Source organism: Netta rufina (genome assembly GCF_964035555.1).
Source record: "Netta rufina genome assembly, chromosome: 3".
NCBI lineage: Eukaryota > Metazoa > Chordata > Aves > Anseriformes > Anatidae > Netta > Netta rufina.
The window spans coordinates 30,074,808-30,098,226 of NC_140125.1; the positions used below are offsets into that span (position 1 = coordinate 30,074,808).

Sequence of the window (23,419 nt, forward strand, 5' to 3'; positions counted from 1 at the left end):
GTAAAATATATCGGGGAAATTTTCTGTAGGAGGGCAGAGAGATTGAACTTAGGGGACAAGGAAGGTGTCAAATCAATGTGTGGGTGATTCACCACTCAGTTTAGACAGCTTTGGCTCCAGCAGACATTTCGTTCCTCAGCAGCTCTAGACACCTTGGGTCCTGCTCTTTATATGGCACTGGGTATGTCTCAATCCACAAATTTTCCAGGTGCTAAGGCTGAGACTAGTCAGCTACCATTCTGCTTAAAGATTTACTGTCTTCCTAGTCTTATAGTCAAGCTTTTATCCATTACGTAAAATCTCCTATTTTCACCCACCCCTTATACACTTCAGACAAAAGGAACTCGCCACCATTTCTGAGCTCCTGTTCATTCACTCTACCCAGCAGGTACCACAGATGAGTGGCTTTTTTGGATGGGTCCCCTTAGCAAGAAGGTGTTTTTAGGTGACATCAGGTTCTCCATTTATTTTGCTCTCTTCCATTAATGTGTTCTTGTTAGACAGGAGTGTTCCCAGCAATGAGAAATGAACCTGTACAGGCTTACCTTGGTAGCTTGAGCTGTGCAGCTTGGTACATGTTGAAGGCTACCCCTAGCAGAAGGCTAGCCAACCAGCTGTGTGCCAGATAACTGCCCACAGCCATCTCACACAAAGACAAACAAAATATTAATTAAACAAAATAATGTACAAATGGCACTTTATTTAGCTGGAAGTGTCTGGGGGACGTGTTAGGTGTTGGTGCATTTTTTTTGAGCAGTCCAGTGCTCGTGACAACTGTCTGAAGGCAAAGGAGGTTTGCAAGCGGGGGAAGGGGTTAGATAGACCTTTCCAGCAAATATGGAACTATTTTTCATAATAATGTTTTCCAGATTTGGAGCTTATACTTAGGAAGTGATCTAAGCATCACTCCTTAGGATAGCCCCAATATAGTTACGAAGCAATTCTGAGAATGATGTGATAAGGTGTAGCACGATGTTTGAAATTTCCTTAAAATGTGCTTTGTTTCCTGAAAGCTATAATATTCTTGTTATTTAAGTATATTCTCTGTCGTATCAGTCTCAGTCCCACCTCAGAAAAAAACTGCCTGTGATTTCAAATGGAGTTTTTGCCTCAGGTAGGGCTTGCAACATCAGGACCAGGAATTAGTGTAATGTGACCCACCATTTGTATTGCTTTGGGGTAAATTTAAGAGAGAAGATTTAACATAGTGTATGTCATGCTGAGATATTGCAATATCTCGGATGGGTTATTAGGCACCGATCCAAAGGTTAAGTGCAGCAACCACATGAGATGTGGCTTTATCCTTATATGATCTATGCCCGTGTTCTGTTTTGTAGTTACCTGAAGTGGGAATTATCACACATTTATAAGACTATTGAAACCTATCCTAAGCTATTAAATGTAGTTTCAGGAGAAAAGTGTGTACATATTTATGTCCATTGAAATCTAGAAATCAGTTCTTGTATGTGTGAACTCACAGAAATTCTGACTCTAGGTCCAAATGAGCACCAGATAAATATTTACGACCTTTGGGAAAGTCTAGATATGAATTTGCAGTTGAGGATCTTTTCTAATTTATATGCATATATCTTTTTGTTTCTTATTTTCCATGCTGTTTTTGCTTGGCTTGCATTAAATAAAATGCTTCAATGGAGTGTGGTAGTCTAGCATTTGTTTTGCCTCAGGAGTAGATTGCCCCATCTTGCATATCTGGTCAAGTAAATTGCTCTCTTGCCTGCGTACTTCAATAATAGTACTGGGCTTCAGACCCTCCTGTACAACCCCCCAGTGAGCAGGGCCACAACGGGCTGGGCCTGCGTGGTGCAAACAGGCTTCTGTATTGTTATGGATGCATTCATCTCCTATTTGCATAAATTAATAGTTAAAACTTGCTTGGTTGCTTAAAAAAAACTCATTAGGCTTTGAAAGTAGCTGAATTATGAGCACTGTGGCAATCGCTCCTATTGACTTGTCTCCTGCTGGTTCACTGGGAACCAGTCCATCTCGGGGTCAGGTCCCTAAGTTTCATTGCAGTATTAAATAGATAACATTTAAAAGAAAATGCAAATAATCTGTTGAGTGCAAACTGTATGCTGGGGAACTTCCTTACACAAAAGAAGTTGTGTTCAAAATTTTAAAAGATAAAATGATATTTTAGTCGTAAGGGCTAATTTTTGCTTAGGAAATGAATCCCTTTTTTTTTTTTTTAATCAATTTTCTACTAGTCACTAGAGAATGTTTGACATTGTAAGAAAAAGGTCAGTTCGTATAACCTGCCATGGGAAAGGAATGCTTCGTGTGAAATCTTGGCCAGATTTTCTTCTTTGTTTTTATTAATTGAATATCCTACTTTACCTTTTTTATTTAGCATTTTCAATACATGATTTTTATTTTTCTTTGTTTTTTATAGACTGGAGAAAGAGAGCATTCAGCACAGCATTAGCAATGAAGCAAAGGCCCAAGCCCTTCAGGCCCAGCAAAGAGAGCAGGAGCTGACACAGAAGATGCAGCAAATGGAGGCCCAGCATGAGAAAACTGGTAGGTGGTAGGGAAAGATTAGAGCCTGGGCACTCACTCACAAGCCAGGCCCACGCCTTACTGTGAAATGACATCAGGAACACCTGTAACCTTTGGCTGGCCGAAGGGAGCAGATGCTAACTACACCGGAGATTCCGAATTACATATTAGTTAGCGTTTAAAAGAGAAAATGGAAAGTATTGCCCACTGTCTGTTGATTTCAGAGTGCTGCTCTCACATCTGTTGCACCATCTGGATTATGAGTTTATTTACCTGTGTTCAAGAAACGTAAAGCTGAGAGAGACCACAACAAAGTAGAAAAACAAAGGGCTTGTTTTTGGCTGGATTTTCAGGCACACATGTTATATAAAGAAAATAGCATCAGAAGCTCTGCGGGAAATGCTCTGAGCTTACAGTTAAAGTCTCCTGAATAGCATTGAACAGTTCCCACAGTACACACATTATAGCTACTCTAAAAGCTTAATGAGTTTGCTTCGGCATCCAAACTGGAGAAAAGCTTTAGCCATTAATCGGTTCTTAATTCACTGTCGCAGCTGGATGTAATTCACTGGCTCCAAATTGATATGTTCCTTTATTTAATCTTTGCAGCCTCAAACATTTTCAGCATTAGTATGTGTCCCCCCCCCACACCCCTAATCTAGAAGAAAGATATTTAATCCCTTGCATACTTCAGCTTGTCATAACAGGAGACTCCACTGCACTGATTTAGCTGATCAATAACTTCTAACCTTTAATCTGGGAGTAAAATGGGTTTTACAAACCAAAAAAAAGCCTTTTGTCATTGTGAAATACTATGCCAATAAAATTAATAAAATTCATTTTATAAACAAAAAATAATTTTTAGGGAGGAAATCTCTAACCTCTGAGCATGGAAAGGAGGAGGAGCTCCAGCTTTAATGGAACATGGTATATTCATATGTTTAATGAAATAGCATTATTATCCACCAGTCATCTAGTGCCTTCAGAAAAATGATGTTGCTTATATTACTACTAAGCAGTGCCAGCTAATGCCTGAGGTAGCAGGCACATTTACATCTTCCATCGATTTTTTTGCTTTTTAGCAACATTATCACAGTACACAAGGACCTTATCTTGTGTTCAGGGAATGTAAACTGCTACGTTATGGCTACTATCTACACAGTAGGAGAAGAGAAGAAGCACTCAATCATATTTCACTGCTCTAGCCAGCACATCTGCATATGACCAAGTGTAATTTTGCACAAGAGATGTGTAATTTGCCCTCCTTGTGCATAAATTGTCCCAGTAGACAAAAATGAAACAACATTAAGTTTGAGTATGTTTTTATATATTTGTAATAGGATTAGGAGTTGAAAATAAAAGTCATTTGTTATGTACATAAAGAAACCCTTCTGTATTATGATCTTTCATGCATATAGGAAATTTGGGTAACAGTGGTCTGTCTTTCTCTGAATGATTTTAAAAGCAGGAATCAAGAAATATAATTTTGCAATATCTTCCTTTTGGAAGAATAAAGGTCTTTAATTTTTTCGTAGTGAATTTTGGTACAGCACAAGCTAACAGTAACTGAAAATGAATTTATAAAATTGTTTCACTACAACTCTCACTGGACAGTAAGTCTATCTCATTGTTAAAGACCGAAATAAATTACAGTAAGCACAGGACACAGTAAATAAAATAATTGCTTTCTTAAATGACAAAATGAAATGAGTCTACAGTGTGAGCGTCTGGATTGCTAGTGTGTCCTCTGCACCAGTTGAGTAAGCAAAAGGCTGCTAAGGCATGGATTGCTAATTTTATTCCTTCCAGAAATATCAGTAAACTTCCAGCTAAAAAGCAAAACCACCAGATTAGATGCATAGTCTTCATGGTGATTCTTCTCACACAAGACCTTATTCAATGGTTACCTCAGTTTAACACTTTAGCTTTAGCTTATTCTGACATACAGCCTTTATCTGATGAATGACAATGTTAAAATTCCATGTCCAGATAGTTGAAGCTTAAAAAAACATACCAAGAACAGTGGGATCTAGACAAAAGAAATTAAGAATATATTAAATAGTTCCTAAATTCTCTATAAATTTATACAGTTTCAAAATATTTTTCTAGTTTTATAATTTTATAATTTCTAGTAAATGAACTGGACTCATTGCTGACCTCCCAGAATACATTCATAACAAAATTAAAGGAAGAATGTTTTTTGTTGGCAAGAAAGTTGGAACAAATATCAGAAAAATACAGGTTAGTATATTTTCTTATCCTGTCCCCTTTATTATTAGGATATGCTTCCTTATTTTATATTTGTACTTTAATATTTGTTACTACTCATGTTGTCCCAGGTATTACATATTTTCTCAATATAATACATGACATTTAAATAACGTGGATGCATTTTTCCAGGATAGTTCTACTTTTCTACTTTTCATGCAATGTTTCTGGCTATTAATTCAAATTTCCTAGATGATTCCAATGTAAAAATTGAGTACTGCATTCTTTCTGATGTTCTGACACTCAATATGAAAATTTGAAAATTGTTAATGGAGCTACAATTCTAGTTTATCTGAAATTATATTTAAAATACTAAATATTTTAAATTCTCCAATCTGTAGTATGTTGGTTAAATTATTTACTTAAAGCTTCATTCATAATACTACGCACTGAATAATTATCTCTGAAAAAATTGTTGTCAAAATTGCTTGTCATTGAAGCTCTGATTCTGCTGCCACTTGTTATGTGGTGCTCATTAAAATCAATAGCAGGTCTAAATACAAAGCCATTGAAAATTCTGGAGTAGAATTAAAAACTAGAAGCAATAACTGGTTTCAATAAATGCAAAAATATTAAGGTATATCTTTGAAAATTAAGTTCTATAGCACACAACTATTTTTAAAAAAATACAAATTCTGTGGATCCAGCCCTTGTATTCTTCACTAGTAAGAAATAGGATTTTTAAAGTGTGAAAATAGTCTTTTTGTAGAAACTTTCTGCAAGGTTTATATTTAGAGTACTAAACAGGGCTGAAATGGTGAGTTGGTATTCTGCAACTTCTGTAAGTTTCATGCAAAATGAATTTGTTAATTAAAGTAGTATTCATCTTACATGACTTATGTGAAGTAAGACAACACTCAGCAAAGGTAAAATTGGTTTTCAAGATAAGCTTTTTCTTCTGATGCATGGATTCAATCATCCTGTTGAGGTAATATAGCAGGGTCAACACTCACTCAGGGACAGAGCTTATTTATCCCAGTATCCTGTTTTTGGGAATGGTCAAAAGGGAATGATATAAGTAGATGGCAGGGCAGACATATATATATGATGCTTCCCACAGGTACTGCCTCCACTGTCCATCCTGCTTTTCACTGAATAAAAAGTGTTGACTAACTGTTAAGCGAATAAAGTTGGGAGATGAATCCCACCCTGAGTATTTGAGGAAGAAATTAGAAACTTGAAGAAATGTAAGTGACCTTCCCCTGCAAATGCTGCGGTGGGTATTCAAGAGAGAAGCAAACTGAATTTTTTCTTCTGAAAAAGCAGAGCTCCTCTGCCAAAGTAATACAAAATCTAAATAGATTCAAATCATATTATTATTCCAGCAATAAAAATGCACACAGACTTTGTTGCTAGAGCTCACAGTCACAGACTAGTAACTGTAAAAGGATGAAGGAAAGACAGAAAACATACTGTGAAAACACATTATTCTCTGAAAATAAATACCAGAGATTGCCAAGTGTTTCTCCACCTAGCAGCATTAGCTGACTATGTCAAGAACCTGGAAGGGGGAAAAGAAGCCCTCTTGGATCCCCACAAAGTGGTATACTTTGCTTTCATACATTCTTCCATATTCCCTGTGCAGTTTTGAGAAGTTGCCCAAAAATAGCTTGAGATTGCCTGCGCTGGAGTGGGTGCTGCTGCAGGCAGTAACAAGAATGGACAGATACATAAGGACAAAACTAGGAAAGCATATGAAAATGAGATAAGAAAGGTAGAACTGGAGATGGTGTAAAATGGTAACTTAATAGATGGCTTCAAAAATGATGTGATCAGAAGATCAGTTGCAGAAAATGACTTCAGCTAGGTTTTAAATGCATGATCCTTCTTTATCTTTTTGTAGTGCCTTTCCAAAAGGCAGTCCTCACACTCATCATCACCAGTGATAGTGTAAAATGCAGTTCTGAGATAGAAAGTTATACCTTTGTTCTCTGGAAAAAAAGGATCATTTTAGAAAGATTTTATAACTTAGTTCTTGTGTACATTATTAAAAGCAGATCAAGCCTCTTTAAAAAGAGGTGCATGAGTCAGTTTATTTATTTGTTTTGTTTCTTGATAGGAAATAAAGGGTCCATCTGTAATGAGAGACATTTGAAATTTATTTGTGAGAAATGCTTAAGGTGGACACCTCTGTATTGTGTGTATGTTTTTATATTAAATATAGGTTTTCTGGTAAATCTAAACTGAAGTTTTCTTGTTTATATGTAAGCTGGAGCCATTTTTTTGTGAGCTAGCCCCTACACAGGATTAGAAAAACTTCAGAAAGACAGTGTCAGTTGAATTATAAACCCCTCAAGCTGTGCAGAAAGAAGATAGTGTCTGGGAAGGTTTTTATATGCTTAGGCATGTTTAAAAATACAGTCCTTTGTTGATTTCTTTTCCGTTATTTTGTTCTTTTTTTTTTTTTTTTTTCTCTGATTGTCACTATCTGAGTTTCTAGGTTGTGGATTAATGCTTAACACTGCCCACTGTGTATTTGTGATTTGCGTTTTGTAATTAAGGGGAACAATGGGAGTCCATTGGGTCTCGTTATATATAATGGTTGGTTTAATTTGTTTCACTTCTATCTTGTTAATTGTAAATTGATCATTAAGATTTGAATTCTAATCTGTCACCAGGGTTGTGAGTATTGAAGCTAGAGCAATGATCCTGGTTTTAATCACTGATGATGAGAAACAAATTTTATAATTTTGGTACATATTGCAGTTCATATATTTTAACACTGTATTTTATGGTGTTATAAATATTGTTAAATGACTTTTAGTGTAGTTTTACTGTTTGGACTATAATGTATAAATTATATTACTGTTTTGGCAACAGTAAGCATCCAACTGTGTGAGTTTAATTGAAGTAAAGAACACACACCCGGCTGAACTATTTTTCTGCATGTTTGGTTGACTGCAGTTATTGCGCTCAGTACCAGGGGTAGCGTGTTTGCTGAGGGTAGCTGTACGAGGATGTGCAGCAGTCTGTCTGCAGGATGAGTCATTAAAATTACATGCAATGATACTCGTTGTGATAGCAGAAAATATTTTAGAGCATATATGTAATTGCTTTGAAAGTAAATAATAAGCTTTAAAGCAGGAAAAGACAATGCCTTAAAAAACACTGTGCTGTGAGTCCAAGTGCTGCAGTGCAAAAGATGGTTGAGAGGAATAAAGGCAGTGTTGCCACCTTCACGTTCAAAAATCAGTTCATCCTAAAAATATCCTAAGTCCGACTTTAAATTATGGCTATTTATTATTTGCTGGTTCTTTGCCTCTAATCTGAATGTTTTGGTTGAGCTTGGATTTTTTTTCCAAGATTTTCCCAGCAAGAATGGGGGGTGTGTGTGTAAAAACTTACATGTAATTTACTTTTTTACCTAGTAATTGAGGCTTCTGTGGTAGATGGCTGGATCCAGAAATAGAGGGTTTTTTTCTGTGGTTGTGCCCCCTGGCATCATCAATAATTTTGAAGATATCCCATTCCTAATATGATGGCTTATGAGCAGAAAAGCATTTACGCAGACCGTGTACTGCCCCTGGCTGGGTGGAATTACTACTCATAGTGTAAATTTGCTCTCGCTGTCACAGTGCAGGTGTTCGGGCTCCTTACAGGTTTGTTTTATTACCCAACATTTTGAAATTTCTTGAAAACCACATAGAATTAACTTCAGAAACTGAGATTGTTAAGTAGTTTATTTAAAGCTACAGGAGGAATCGTTGTCAGATGATGCAAACTGTCAGTATGCAGTTGTGTATTGGGTCCGGTGTTCTCTTTTTAATGCCAAACAACTTTTCTACATTGACTGCAGTATGCATTCTGCCCTTGTGCTGTCCTCTAAAATTTCAGTGCTATGAAATACTTGAATCGGGATGTTCAGATTCTTAAATATTTCAGTTAGAGTGGCCATTCTGTAAATAATATTTTAATTTGAATGACGTTTTTTTTATTGAGTTCCTCAACTCAACAAAATGCTTCAATTCTTTTAATTATGTTACAAAAGATCTAGAAGAGAACACAAGTAACATGGTTCAAAGCATCAGGTGTTTAGAGCTGTGTATTAGCGATAAGAGGTCATGCTACTCATGTTCTCAATGAATTCAGTGCTTTCTTTTGTTTCTTTAATGGTAGTTTTCAGTAGCGTTTTGGTTGGTTTGAAGCCCTTGGTCTTTCCAGAAAGACTTCCTGCACCTTCAAGTGTGCTAGAGACGAGCAAGTCCCTTTAAAACTTTTAGATTTTTACCTCTTTGAAGTTGCTTCTGCTGTATCCGTGAATCAGAGAGCCACATATAAATACAGAAAAAGAAGCAGAATCCCACAGTTGGGAAACCCCGTCAATGTGATAATCTACAGTATTCCTACCAGGAAAATATTGCAGTTGCATTTTCCTGGCAAAAAAGGAACGCAAGATGGCAGATGAGTTTAATCCCTGTTAGCACTTGCTTGGGCTCTGTTACATCAGGTTGCTGGTGAACTGCTTTGCAACAGACCTTTGCTTTTATCCGCTGATTGTCTCTCACAATGTCAGTATCAAGAAAAGGCTGCATTTATCCTGTGTGATAAGAATTGGTCCAACTGACAATACTTTTTGATGCTGAGATTTCACGGCCATATTTCTTTTAAAAGGCAAGAATTAGACTTCATTTACGTCTCCATAACAATCCTGACCACTGTTAGGCACCCATCCAGGAAACTCTTGTGCATTTAAGTTTGATGTGAACATTGGTGTGATTCTGATGTATTTTTTGGTGATCCTTAATAGAGCTGTAACTCCGTATGTAAATTCAATTGTATACAGTCTTCTTCCAAAGTTGCCCTTGCTAAATTCTTTCAGATTCACAGATGATATCATGTATTGTTCTCCATTTAAATATGAAAAGATGATGTTGTCATTTCCAGATTTGACTTGTCAGTGTAACAACATGTTTTTGAAGGAGGAGTATTCCGTTCTCCCTGCACTTTGTTGTGTTTTTCAGAATGTCAGTTGTTGTTGCATTCTGTAACAGCCAGGAAGGTAAAGTCTCTTCATTCTGTAACTGCAGCATATTTAAATTGATGATTTAAAGATATCTCCGAAGCTTTTTAACCTCAAGATCTGGAGTGGCAGATGCCATAAAACAAATTTGCTTGCTTTTAATTCTTACGTTCTGATGGTATAGCAGATTCTGACATGTTCTCATTAACCTTTTCCAAAGAGTTAAACTGTACAAGTGCATAATGTATATTTTATCACAATTTTATCCGAGATCTTTTCCTGATATTAAGAAACAGCTCATGCCTGTTTCACCATGGGCTGATGGTTAGAGATATAGCAAGTAACAGTCCCAGGTCATTCATGGATCTGGTGTCTCTGCTCACCCGTGAAGAATAAGAATTGCTAGAAGTGACTAATTTTCTTAAAGGCTGTGCTGAGTCTTATGTAGATTACAGTATGCCTGTATGATTTGTACCTTGTTTTTTTAAGATTTATTCATTTTCCTCTTGATGTTTTTTATCTGTGTAGTGGTATTTGGGCATGTTATGTTAATAAATTTTCTAAAACAGTAGTACTATTGAGAGTTCAACCTGTACAGTGCCGTAAGGGTTGAACAAGTTTTTAGTAGTGATTTTTAAAATTAGATGTTAGCTTTTACCAATAAAGAACTTGAAATTTATTGTCAAAATGCTGGACAAATTTTTGCTTAACAAGTATGAATTTACATTTATCAATGATGTTTAATATCAGTGCCTAATGTCAAATGAGATGACTGTTTAAATTCATCTGGAACAAGCATAGCCAACCTCTGACTGAGTAAATGCTACTGACATATTTCCCAAATACACTGCAGCATCATGTTCTTCCACCTTAAGATTATTTGAAATAGTTTCTTGTTTCTGTAAGTTCTAGTAATAGCCTGTTTATGCATTTTATATACATGTATGAAATTTTATAAATGCTGAAGCCACATATTGATGGCACGCTGCAGGATGAAATCTGACAACATCCATCATCACTGTGTTTTACTTCTGTAGATCTGAAGTCAACCAGCTTAGTCAGGAAAAAGAGTATCTTCATGGCAGATTGGAGAAGATGCAAAAACGGAATGATGAATTGGACCAACAATGTATCCAGCATGGGAGAATGCATGAGAGGATGAAGTCGAGGTAGGAGGTCCTGTTAATCTGTCAGTATGTGGTACACTCTACTGTACCTGTTGTGTTCTGAACATAAAAATGGCACTAGATTGCTTGAAAGTAATGTTCTTGCTTTATGAAAATGACCACCCGTTCCCCCTCCTCAAGCATTCTGTGAAGTTGTGTGTTTTTTTTTTTTCATAACATCTTTTGCTTGTGCCGTTTTGGATAAATAAAATGAAAGCTTGAACAACATAGTCTTCCAAAGAATTTAAGCCTAGTACATATGTGTGTGGGCTGCTTCGGCTGTTCTCTGCTCTAACTTGGATGAATTGTCTTACCGTATAAAAAAAGAGGGAGGGGAGGGGGGGCACGGGGGTGAGAAGAGGGGAGGCTATTCAGTAATGTGAATGTAGGCTACAGATGTGGATTCTGTAAGGTAATGTAATATGTTCTTCAGTATCTCCATTTTACCTTTATCAATAATTTAACTTCTATAAACAGAAAAATCTTTTTGAAGGTCTTAGTATCCAGAGAGCTATTAACAGCTTCCAGGTGCCCCTAGCCTTTTCAGAGAGGTGGTGACTCCAAGAGCTGGGAGCAGCTACTGCAAAACTCATGGGGGTATTTCCACTGTTACCCAATGACTGTTCTGGCCACAGTGTCCAGACTGGTAGTGTTTTGTGCTGTGATTTGTGTCAGATAGCCTTGAAGATCACTGGGGAGACTACTCTTCTTGGTACCAGAAAGCTCATCTGTGCCCTCTTGCTCTTTTTTCCTCTCTGTGTATTCAGACATCAAAGTTTGCTGAGGCATGGTTGAGGGGGTAGGAGAAGATAAAGAAGGGAAATAGCAAGTGCAATAGTAGTCAACCAGGCAATCTCTCGTCAGTAGTGAAAGGCAGAGTACAGTTTAAGCTCATTTGGGCTAAGTAGTCCAGCCAGGGGAAAAGTTTGTTATTCTTGACCACTGACCACCTGACAAGAACAGAGTTTGCACATACTGAAACATCCAGTATGTTTACTTTTTTTTTTTTTTTCCAACTATTGACTTTTTATCTCCATCTTTTCATTATCTGTCTGTCCATTTTAACATCTTTTTTTTTTTTTGCACTCTCTCTGCTTTCTTTTCAGTCTTCCAAGCCCCCTTCTTTCCTCTTCCTTTTCAGATTTGTCTGAACCTCATCCTGTTCCGCCGTACCCCAGAATTACCATCATTTTTTATAGCTCAGAGAACAAAGAAACTCAAGATACTACAATTGTGTCCCTAGTCTGTGACCGCATAATTTTTCCATTGATCTCACCTCTTTCTCCCCACCCACCTCTTTTTTTTCTTTTCTTTTGTGTGCGGTAGATTCTCAGCATTTGGGGGACACATGCACTGAGGACACTGTTACTTTTTTGGGGATATAAATCTTTTTCTTTTTTTTTTTTTTTTTTTTTTTTTCCTCCCTAGCTGTTCCCCTGTAGCACTACTAGTATCTGGGTGGATATGAGAACTCTTTGTGAGTCTCTTGGAGAGTCTTTCCTCTATGTAAGAGCCAAATAGACCTACTGGAAAATGTTGCTTGTTCTCTGCTGCAGCAGCAGTGACTATACACTAGAAAAGATTGAAAGAATTAATCCAGAACAGAAAAGTGGTTTGAAAACAGAGTGGTCATGCTGCAGGCAGTGCCCTACCTTCTGCTGCTGTTTTGATGATGGCAAGGAGAGAAAACAGGACAGTGATGGTATTTGTCATATTTAGTATTTTAGAATATTTAAATATGGCAGAGATTTATCAGACATTTGAATCACTGACAGTATAGTTTAACAACATTTTCAGAGGGAATTCTTTTAACATTTTTAATTATGTTCTTACTCTGTATTTATTTAAAATCTAGGTAATTAACGACAAGGCTTTGTAACGACAAGGCTAATAAACAGCTTTAAAAATTCAGTGTAATCTGATTTTAGCCTCCATGTGAAAATTATAATAGTTTTCAGTATCAGTTCCCTATAAATCAGCTATGAACTATTCAGTTCTAAGTGAAGAAAAAGGTCTTTTCCAACCTTAATGATTCTACAATTCTACGATTTCTACCACATAAAAAACAGTGATTTTTCCTCTTCTGATTTTTGAAACTAGAGATCTGACTAGGGTATGTAGCAATTGAGATAAGAACAAATACTGATGTGCTTTGCCTCAGATTTCCATCCATCACTCAGATACTAATAATCACAATTTTAAGGGTGATTATTTCTTGTCACAATTATTTGCTGCCCATTTTTATGCAGCTACAAATAACCCTGGTGGTCTTGCAACACAATAATGTGCAGTGGGTTCCTACCCAATTTCCTATCTGTTTTTATTCTGCCTCTCTTTCGATAGTTTCTTGTAGCAAAATTAATTTGACTTAATTTTGGACTTAACATTTGCATTTGAATCATATGAAATTGTGCCATTTGTACCTAAGAAATCTTTGTCACTACTTCTGTTCTGCTATGAGAGCACAAAGGCCCGGCTGTAACTATTTTGTGGAAGGAACGAGATCTAATTGATCAATCAGAATTTATTTTGAAGCAACATTTGGACAGTTTTGATATTTACACTGCTGAAAATGAACAAGATAACTTTTTTGCCATTCCCATCTTTCAGTCTGGCTATATGCTACATATGCATATTGTCTGGAATGATATAAGGAGGTTTTAAAGGAAAGGGTTGCTTTAAATTACAGTCTTTAAAGGTGATTTAAAATTAGTCTTTTTATGTAATGCAAATATCCATCCCTTTCAGTGTTTTTGCTCACTGAAATGCAGTGTTAAAAGAAGTAGATGTCCATCTAAGTGACACAGAGGACGCGTGCTATTGGAACAAACTTATATTGAAAAGTGCAATTTGCGGGACTATGGTGACAGGTTAAGACTGCAGTGGAGCTTCAGAACAGGTGTTCAATTAATGTTGTTAATCTAGCAACCCCGAGGATCTTTGCTTTAGATCTGTGTATGATTTTTTACAGTAGTTTATTCTTATTCTGGTATTTTTGTACCTATGGGCTTTTCATTTTAGACAGTGCTTTAGCTGCTAAGCACATTATCTCAAAAATATTAGGTAGTATGGTACAGGGCTTTGCCAGTGGAAATGAGCTGGTCAGCGTGGGTGCCTTTACAAGGCTGAATCTTGGAAAAATAAAATGTCTGTGGTGTAGCAAAGAGCATATTGATGTCAATTTTCAACCTGAAAGCCAATTTTACAATTAAATTCTTCAAATTCCCATTCTGTAGATGTGTGTTCATAGCAGAAATGAGCAATAGTTTGTATACTTACATGAAGTATAAGGCCCTTTTGAAATATTGTTAATAAAACATAAAACTGTAGGCTTCTAATTAGTGTTTTCAGAACTAATTTTAAGTAAATTTAGTAAATGGGATTTAGAGCTATAAGTTTTTCTGAAATTCCAATTTTGGTGGTTGGAAATGATATATTTTGCTGTGGGTGCTCACTGTTCAATCTATGCAACATTAACAATGCATTTTACACCACGGGGTAAACCTGGGGCTTTTTGCGGTGGTAATTTGGGGAGTTGATGGTAATGCATGTGTTTTAACTGTATTTTTGGTAGCTAAAGTTAAAAAGGAGAGCCTACAGGACTGGCAGTTTGGGGCAGATGTGTGTCTATTCCTCAGGCATCAGTGGTTGTAAGTTAACTATAAAAATGTTACAACCATCTGTGTAACAAGACGGCAGAGATCTGCTCTTGCCTGTTACTATAAATAAGAAGGAGATTTGTTTGACTTCATAGACATTGGATTTATAAAGACTATATGTGTCAAATTGTAACTACGTGCCATGTTGCTGAGATGTGTCTGCAGCCAACTACCTGGGGTGCCTTCCCCTTCAGACATGGTAGAGGAGTGCAGCAACTGTGCCGAAATGTCTGTACAGCACAAGATGTCACAAATTATATTTGTTTTCCACCTATGGGGAAACGTATGATTCTTACGGGGATAAGCGTATGTGGAAGACTTACTAAAATGGATCCTTAAGTGGACCTCTGTAGGAGTTAGGGAGAATAAATGATACTGAGTTCGACAATGACTTTAATGTTCTTCCACCATTAATTTTATTGCTGTTGTTACTAAGTGAATAGTGTTTGAGAGATTGCATATGCATGAGAGAACACAGATTTATGAGAAATGAGGCATATATATTGAGATTATACCAGCTATTTCAAGTAGCTAATACATGAAATCATGAGAAGTGGTTTGCTGTCACCACTACAATCTGAATAGAGATTTTGGGTTTCTTTAGTAATTTTCCAGGAGAACAATTGGTTGAAATTATTTCTTGATAACTGAAGCTAATAAGTTGCACTGCATATTTTACATTTTTCTTTTTAAAGATCATGATGCCTTTTTGTTTTTTCAAGAAATGATGATGGGTGTAAAAACTCAGTTTTGACCGTTGCTTAAAAGGCCTTTATTTTTCTTTCAAATCCAGTTTGTTCTTTGTTGAATATATCGTCTTCCCTATTTTTGTTGTACTGATAGGTTAGTATTAAGTAATAATGAAGCAATTGTTACTTTCTACTCACTAGACTAAGCATCTGTTTTGAAATGCAATTATAGAATAAAAGCTGTATAAAGTTGTGGCTTTTTAGTTTAAAAGGCATTATTTTTTATATTGAAAATAGTGATAAGTATATGTATTGTCCATAAATCTTTGATTATTAGAATTGCCTCAGTGTTTAAACAGCAGTATGCTTTGCTTTTTCCAGAGCATCCTTATTCTTCCCCACGTATCTTTGGTGTGGTTTCGCTGTAACAGGATTGCTCCAACAACTGGAGAGAGTTGTTTGTGTAGCCTTTCATTCAGTGAGGTGGTAAAAAGCTTTGTGGTCAATGCATTCTGCATTGCAGTGCAGCCAGATAAAACTCTCAGCTCTGTCCAGAATTTGGGGTTATCATTCTTACTTATTTTTTTATTGCTATTTAATAGACTCACATTTTAGGTTGAGAACTGTATACTCCAGAGAAGTACTGTAGAAGTGATCTACAAATGTTGTGTATACAAGCACACAGATAGGTATGTGTAGCAAATCCTGTCAGAATCTGAAAATGTATTTGGCTTTTGATTAACATGTCTGAATGTTTTAACACAGTGCACATGGTCTGGAATAGGAACTAGATGTTCAAAACTCTCACTCCCTCTTTCTCCCCAGGTCACTGTCTACTTAATTTTTTTCCTTCTCATTATCATCTATAGGTGTGTGTATATACAGCGTGTATGTATATGCATATATCTATATAGTTTTACATGTATATTATATGTATCAGTATTTCCATTCTAAATAGTTAACAGATTGTGTAAGATTATATAAGCTCCTGAATACTCTCCTTAAAGATTTATTTCCCAACTAGTTAACCAGTATATACATAAAGCAACAAGTATCTTAGTTGTTAAAAAACCTGAAAATGTGTGCTAAGAATAAAATACAGAGTCTTCAGAAAATGCTGCAAAATACTGCACAGATCAGTAGTTACCTTTCTTGAGAAGTAAATGAGAAGTAGAGGGAAATATCACACACAATTTTCAGATAGAAGCTTAGGGAACATAATAATGTTCTGTAAGATGTATTCTAGTTTGATGAGTTCTGTGTTCCTCTACTACTGCTATTAGTGAACCTATACATATATTATATGATTATATATTTGATATACATATAATAATTCCTTTGGGACTGTATTGGGCTCCATTGTAAGAGTCATTAGGCTTCATTGCTTAAGTTGGTCAAGGGTTTCTAGCACCACTGGTGTACTGATTGGGGCCTTTCTTATTTTCCATCTGCATTTATTTGTGGCCAGCTTGTACCTATTTTTCTTTGAGCCAAAACTGGTGTAAGTAGTTCTTTTGTTCTGTTTTTATTTTATCTGCACAGTATTTCTAGACAATGGTTGTACCCATTCAGTCCTACTTTGAATAATAAATGAAGCCTTTTTCTTTTGTTCTTTTTACAATAAGCTTTTCCTCTCCCTCCATTTTCTGGTTGTTGATCTTTTTTGAATATAGGCAATCAGAACTGTCTGCAGGGTATTGGAAGAAGGCATTTGAATGTCTTGGATGGTGGAATTAATATGTTTACTGTAAATTCCTTGACTGACGGATCCTATGATCACATCTGCCTTTCTTACAGCTACATAATACTGGCAGCTGGTAATCCATCTCTATCCAAGAAGTGCATCCAGGACCTCTACCTCACAAGTAAATCCAAATTGTTAGCAGAGACTTTTGCTGTGAACTAAGAACCCATTAAGTCTCTAGCGTAAGACATTGTATTATCAAATTTCTTCCCATTTCTGCAGTTCCATTCTTCTGAGTCATCTGTTTCTTTCTGTGCAGTGTCCCAGACCTTCTCTAAGTTTATGATACCTCTTAAATTTATCAGCCCACTCCCACTTTTTGTGCTGAGTCGTAATTCAAAATATTAAAATATCTGTTTAAACTCAATGAGAAGAAATTCTTAAATTTCTTCAGTTGTTCCTGTTGGTTGTGCTCTTTTTTAAGTCAGTTACTTACCAACAATGACTAGTTGCTTAGTTAGCAATTGTTGTTGTGGCATGATATGTAATGGATTGGTTAGGTTGATGTAGGTAAGATTTATTCCATATCCATAAATAAAAATCAGCTGCCAGAGAAATTAGGATTGATGTAGCAGAATCTGCGTGAGTTAATTTGTGTTTCAGTTTCTCGTGTTTTCCATTTACCTTTATGTCCCTATTTATTCTTTTTCCTTCAAAATGTCTTGTACACTTTTCATGCATTTGAAGTCACATTAACAGGCCAATCATTATTGAATTACCTTCTTTTAAGGATTAGCTTTGATATCTTAGCAATGTAGTCAATGGAGAGGGGAACAGGGTCTGTGTTCGCTTTTCTTATCAGGACAGCTGGTCACCACAACTTCAGTGTTTTAGAAACGGGAGAATAATATCTGGGATATTATAAATGGGGGGATAGTCCATGCCTCAAAGGAAAGCTAGGTGGAAAAATAGCCAGGTTTGCTTGCTTCTCTGAACAGCTATCAACACTCTGACTAACACCCCTTCTGTGAAGGGTCTGGTAATTGTCCACTCCTGAGAATATCTTCAACTCGACTGCTTTGATGTGCTCAGCCTTCTCCAGAACAGACATGAGGTTAGTTCTTATTCGTGCCATCAACTTCTGGGAGTCAAAGCCTTCAGCTCACTAATAGTAAGCTTGTGCTCTTGTCTACCGGGAATGTAAAAAGCCCTGAAATGTGTGACATAAAACAGCACAACATAAGGTTCCAGGCTGTTCTTGTTACTTTCTGTTGTCAGCACAGTTGCCGAGTTTCAAATTTAAATGTTAATTTAGCATTAACAAAGAATTCTTGATTCTCTCCTCTGAAATGGAGGTGGATAAAGGTGATACTTTTAATAGCCCAGCCCAGACTCCCCTTGATGTGTCAAGATCTAGAAATGCTTTGTGCCATGCAGTGCATCACGCTGATGTTGGAAAAAGCACACATTGCAAGCCTACCCATGGCCTTCCAGTGAAACCCCCTTTTTTCGCTCCTACATTTGCTTATTTGCTACAAACTTGCTTTTTTTTTTTTAATTTTTTATTTTAGATGGGGGTTGTTTCCAGTGATCGTATACAATTCTTCTTGTGTTAATCCACCAATTACACCTTAACCACCACCGTATCTTCTTGAAATACTTTGTCTTCGGTGCCTGGTAGTAGCCCTTCAGGTCTACAACAGTAGACCAGTCTTACCCAGCTCCCTCACCAGTTCCCCAGAGATGTGAAATAAGAAGTGAGCAGGATGGGTCCAAGCACACCTTTGCCAGTGGGTTCATAGAAACATTGTTGTTTAATGGCAAGAAACAGCACCAAAACATGTCACTGTTCATTGAAACCATCTGCTAAAAGGTATCCAGAGCAACAGAATAAAGGTTTCTACCCAGGATAGTACCCTTCGCAATGTATTAGAAACTCTGGAGGACAATCCTCCCTGTGTTACTTTAGAAAGTCTTGATTGTTTAGACCATCTAAAAAGTAAACTGCTGAAATCTCTGACTGTTACAGTCACCTTGTTTTCTTCTATATTGTGTTGCATCTGCATTTTTAAAGTTCATTCTTCTGTGCTATATTTCTGTGATATCCATGTGATATGTCAGAACATTCAGAAATATATTTACAAGTAGTCACTGTGAGACTAACACTATGCAGTAGATCAGTGGCAACTACACAGTTGGGATATTTAATAATAATTGGGATCTTTCTATTGGGCCTTAAGTGAACTCACAATACTTGTAAAATCTAGCTATTAACCCATTTAAGCAGTAGCAGATTCATTTTTGGTTTCGCTCTCTGTGTATAACTTAGATTTTCATACTAAGGCTATTTGAAATCCTCTGTTCCCATATAACGGGGAAGTGAAAACAGACAGATGAATAACATTCAGAAGGCTTTGTGTGACATGAAAATTTACCAGTGCCATAACAAAATCTATGCACCTGCCTGCTTCCAGGGTTACTGTTGAAGTGAAGGAGACCCCAAACTAGTGGCAATTTATGTTCTTAATACAGAAGTGAGTAGATTTTTGCAAGGCTACTGGAAGGCAGCTTTTTCCTGATAACTCCACCATTTTGATTGCTTCCACAAGGTGCAGTTCTGCTCCTTTGGAAGTTGATGTAATTGTGGATGCTTTCATTTTTCCCATCTAGCCTTTTTTTTCTTTTTTAATCTTTGATTGTTTAGCCTTGATGTGTCTTGTGCCAGTAAGTTACACAACTAACATTTCACTTACAGGTTTTTTTTGTTCGTGATTTTTGGGTTTGATCTATCAAATTCATTGGAAGTGCTGTTGGTTTTGGATTATGAAACTAAAGACTTATTTTTGCACCATTTTTTGTTCTTTAAAATGCAGATAGAATCTTCTGTTGCCCATTTCTTGTCTAACTTAAACTGTCATTCATTTCTGGAACTTCAGTCATTCATTATCCGATTCTGAGTGCACTCAATAATAATAATAATAATGGTAATAATAATGGTAATGGTAATAATAATAATAATAATAATAATAAAGTAACTAAGTTTTTATTGTGTCTTGTGATGGTGCAAATTGGTAGTAGCCTAAGAGTTACAGGCATTGTGTTAGTTTTTAGAAATATTACCTTAAATATCAGAAGTTATACTGAAATTGGGAGTACGGAAGTGGCTGTAAGTAAAGACAGTATAAAAAGGGGTACTTAGCATCTACATTTTTAATGTACTCAAGGAAGTGTTGTGTGTGCTATGGGCTTCTTAGTTTGGTTCTGAAAAAAAAAAAAAGTGGTGATAAAGGAATGGAAAAGAGTAATAGATTATTCTATGGTTGTTTAACTTGTTCTTTGTGAACAATAAAATCTTGTGTGCAGGAAAAGAAATTATTTTTGTTGTTTTGTTTGTTTTTAAAGACCTTTTTAACCTCTAGCAGCCATATTCCAGCTTTAGTTATATGTATGAAAATACATGCTTGTCCCAAATATCTCTCATTTAAGACTTAATCCTTAAAGGCCTTTAGAATTCTGATTTGATTCAAGTCAAGGTTGCAGAATACTTCCAGGTCCACAGATTCAAAAGGTTGACTTAGTGGTAAGACTGAAATTATAGTAATCTTTCCTCTGCTTATGTAAAGTGGTGTAATCCTTCTGAGTGCTACACTAGCACTTCCCACACTAGGAAGGATTTAGCCTTAGTTTTAGCTATGTGAATTATATGTAGTCAAAAACAACTTTTAGTTTGATTTATTTTTATTTTTTCTCTCTCTGCTAGGTTCACTCAAGTGGCTGACCTTTCTCATACACGCACACAAACACGCATGCAGTTTCAAAACTGAAAAAAGCTTGTCTGTAAAATTACACCAAACTTAGTCAATTGCACAGATTAAGTATTTGGAGACATCTGATTTAAAAGCATTCTGACTTTAACTTTTACCATCATGAAGGCTGTTGTAATCTGCTGTGCCTGATCACACATGTATTAGGTGGTGCAAATAGTTGGGCTTCTCAAACCAGTTTTATGAATAAAATGGACAAACAAGCTGAAGGGCTTGTTTGAAGTATATACATCCTGGGGAAAGGGCTTTCAGAGGCTGGGCAGAAATGGAATTTCTTCATTGGCTTTCTGTAACATTAACCCATGTCTATAAAATCCACAGGAAATGTGTCTAACGTTTTGTCCTTTTTAAATTTCCATTTTTAATAGCAGGAAAACACTACAGGCAGTGCATTTCTGAGGGATTATTGCATTTCTCGGGTGGCTGAAGTCACTCACCCTTCAGCCTTGTGCCTCACAACACACCCGAGGCGAGCCATAATCCCCAGCAAGGCACTGCTTGTCTTATCTTATTGCTTAATTATTATACCTATTGAATGCTGCTTAGAACATTGTCAGCTGTTGAAAAAAAGGTAATTATCACTAGTCAAATGAAAAACACTTTTTTGGCTGCCTTACGGATACACATTTTACTGGTACCTTGATACATAATGAAGCCTGATAGCAAAACTTTTGCTTGTCTCTTCTTCAAGCCACAGCTGTTTCCCTGCTAAATTCATCCCATCTGTCTCCCCTTCCGTAAGGCTGTAGGCAGTATAGCATAAGTACAGAAGCAGTTCAGTGCTATTTTGGATAAACATAGCTGAAATTTGAATCTTTGCCATTTGCAATGCACACATTTTGTTTTACTGCTGTAAAGAGAGCTGTCAAAATAAAAACTACATGGATAATTTACTGAAATACAGTCAAATAAAACGATGATCAAAGGGGAAAAATGAAGATATAACATAGGGTCACTCTTACTTTCAGGATATATTCTGAACAATGTAATTGTTGACCTCTTGACATTTCTGGGCTCTGAGAAATTGGTAGCAAGTAAGAAAAGGAAAAAACACTGAATTAGAGTATAGCATGAAGTAGCCCGGGTTTCATGCCAAAAAAGGCTAATTGTAGCAGGCAGTTGTTTGCGGTAGTGCCCTGTGAGATATCTGAAAGGTACAGTTCTTCACTCATTTTATAAGGAGAATATGATTGTGTAAAATAATACAGCATGGGAAATAAAATGAACAGTTCTGTATGTGTCACTTTGTCTCTGAAAATGGAAAGATACCATAATGATCACTGGGAGAAAGGTTTAACCACACTCATCTACATCTTCCTTTGCTGTTTGCAGTTTTAGCAGATATGGGGAAGTATATGTTAAAGCTCAATAAGGTCTTTTTGCTTGAGTGTGTTGTTCTAAAATGGATTGGGTGGTTACTTATCCAAGACTTTTATTTGAAATTCCTGGACTTTCAGGAACAAAAGATCCAAATCCCCGTGACATCTTGATAGTTAGCTTTGTTACTTAAATAGAGTACTGTGCAATATAAAGTATGTGAGAGTCTTTTGGACAAAACCATTTATAAATGTCCTCTATTCTGCCTAAGTGTTAGAAATCCTTTGGCACCTCTGTTAAGAGAAGGATTCTGACCATTACATCTTAGATATATTTTCCTTTTACTGCATTATTGTGGGCTGTGTCCCATCTCAGCGAAGACTATGTTGTGTCAGCACTATACCTATATGGCTGATGAACTCTTTTGAGCCTTTTGCAGGAGAACCTTGGAAACTCATCCTAGGTTAACCCTGATGTGCATTTGGGGTAATTCCACAACCTGTGAAAGTTAATTCTCAAAGGCTAGTGGATTGTGTAAAGTAAAGGTGAACAAAGCTGTTCTTGTCCTAACCTAGATGATGCTGTCCTTGATAAAAGATACAGTGAGATGACCTTAACAAAAAATAGTCTAAATGTTATAAGCAGAAAGTTATTTTTGGAAAAAACATTTTGGGGAATTGAATACTACAAAAGTACTATTTTCAGTGTTTTGTGTTGGGATAGAGAAGGGGGAAAGGGATGTTAAATTGTTAGCTCCTTCATATGCTACAGGATTATTTTCAAGCTATATTGAAAGCAACAAAGGCTTTTGTCATGCTACTAAGAAAGGTACTGCTACATGAAAAGCTTGCACAGTGTTTTTCTTGCAAATGTGTGTGAAATCAGTACTCTGTGGCAAGAACCAAGACTGCATTGCTGCTCGTGTTTACAGCAGTGTTGGACTTTCTTTATAACACTGCATGAATAAGGATGTTTTCATCTGGGAGAGTGAATGTCAGTATTTAGTTCTCCCGTAACTAATCCAGGAGCTGGTAAAACAGCTGCTGACAGAACTAGTGCCCCTACATTTCAGCCTAAAGGAAAAAAGGCTCCAGCATTTCTAAAGGAAGCCCAGTTCTTCAAGGACTCCACTGTAGAGTATGCCCAGTAACCTCTGTGTGCATCACATTCAGAATCACCTTAAATTAAAGATTGCAGAAGCCGTACTATAAAGACTTCCATTGCACGAAAGCTTACGCTAAATGCCGTTAACTCTGTGTGATTTTGTTTTGTATATGTTTATATTGCTGGTGCGTTTAGGAGAGCTGTCCAAGTCCACTAGCTGAATGGGAATGT

The 23,419-nt window shown here is 36.5% G+C and overlaps 1 protein-coding gene across 2 annotated transcripts in view; it reads left to right on the forward strand.

Annotated features, from left to right (window-relative positions):
* SDCCAG8 (SHH signaling and ciliogenesis regulator SDCCAG8) overlaps nt 1-23,419 on the forward strand; it is a 109,388-nt gene that overhangs the window by 56,280 nt on the left and 29,689 nt on the right. Inside the window, exons 14-16 of one of the 2 annotated variants that reach the window (XM_084284104.1) lie at nt 2,411-2,538; nt 4,650-4,758; nt 10,783-10,914. In XM_084284104.1, coding sequence (XP_084140230.1) covers nt 2,411-2,538; nt 4,650-4,758; nt 10,783-10,914 — 369 coding nt within the window. The remainder of the gene's footprint in view (nt 1-2,410; nt 2,539-4,649; nt 4,759-10,782; nt 10,915-23,419) is intronic. The other variant, XM_084284105.1, reaches the window with a different exon arrangement.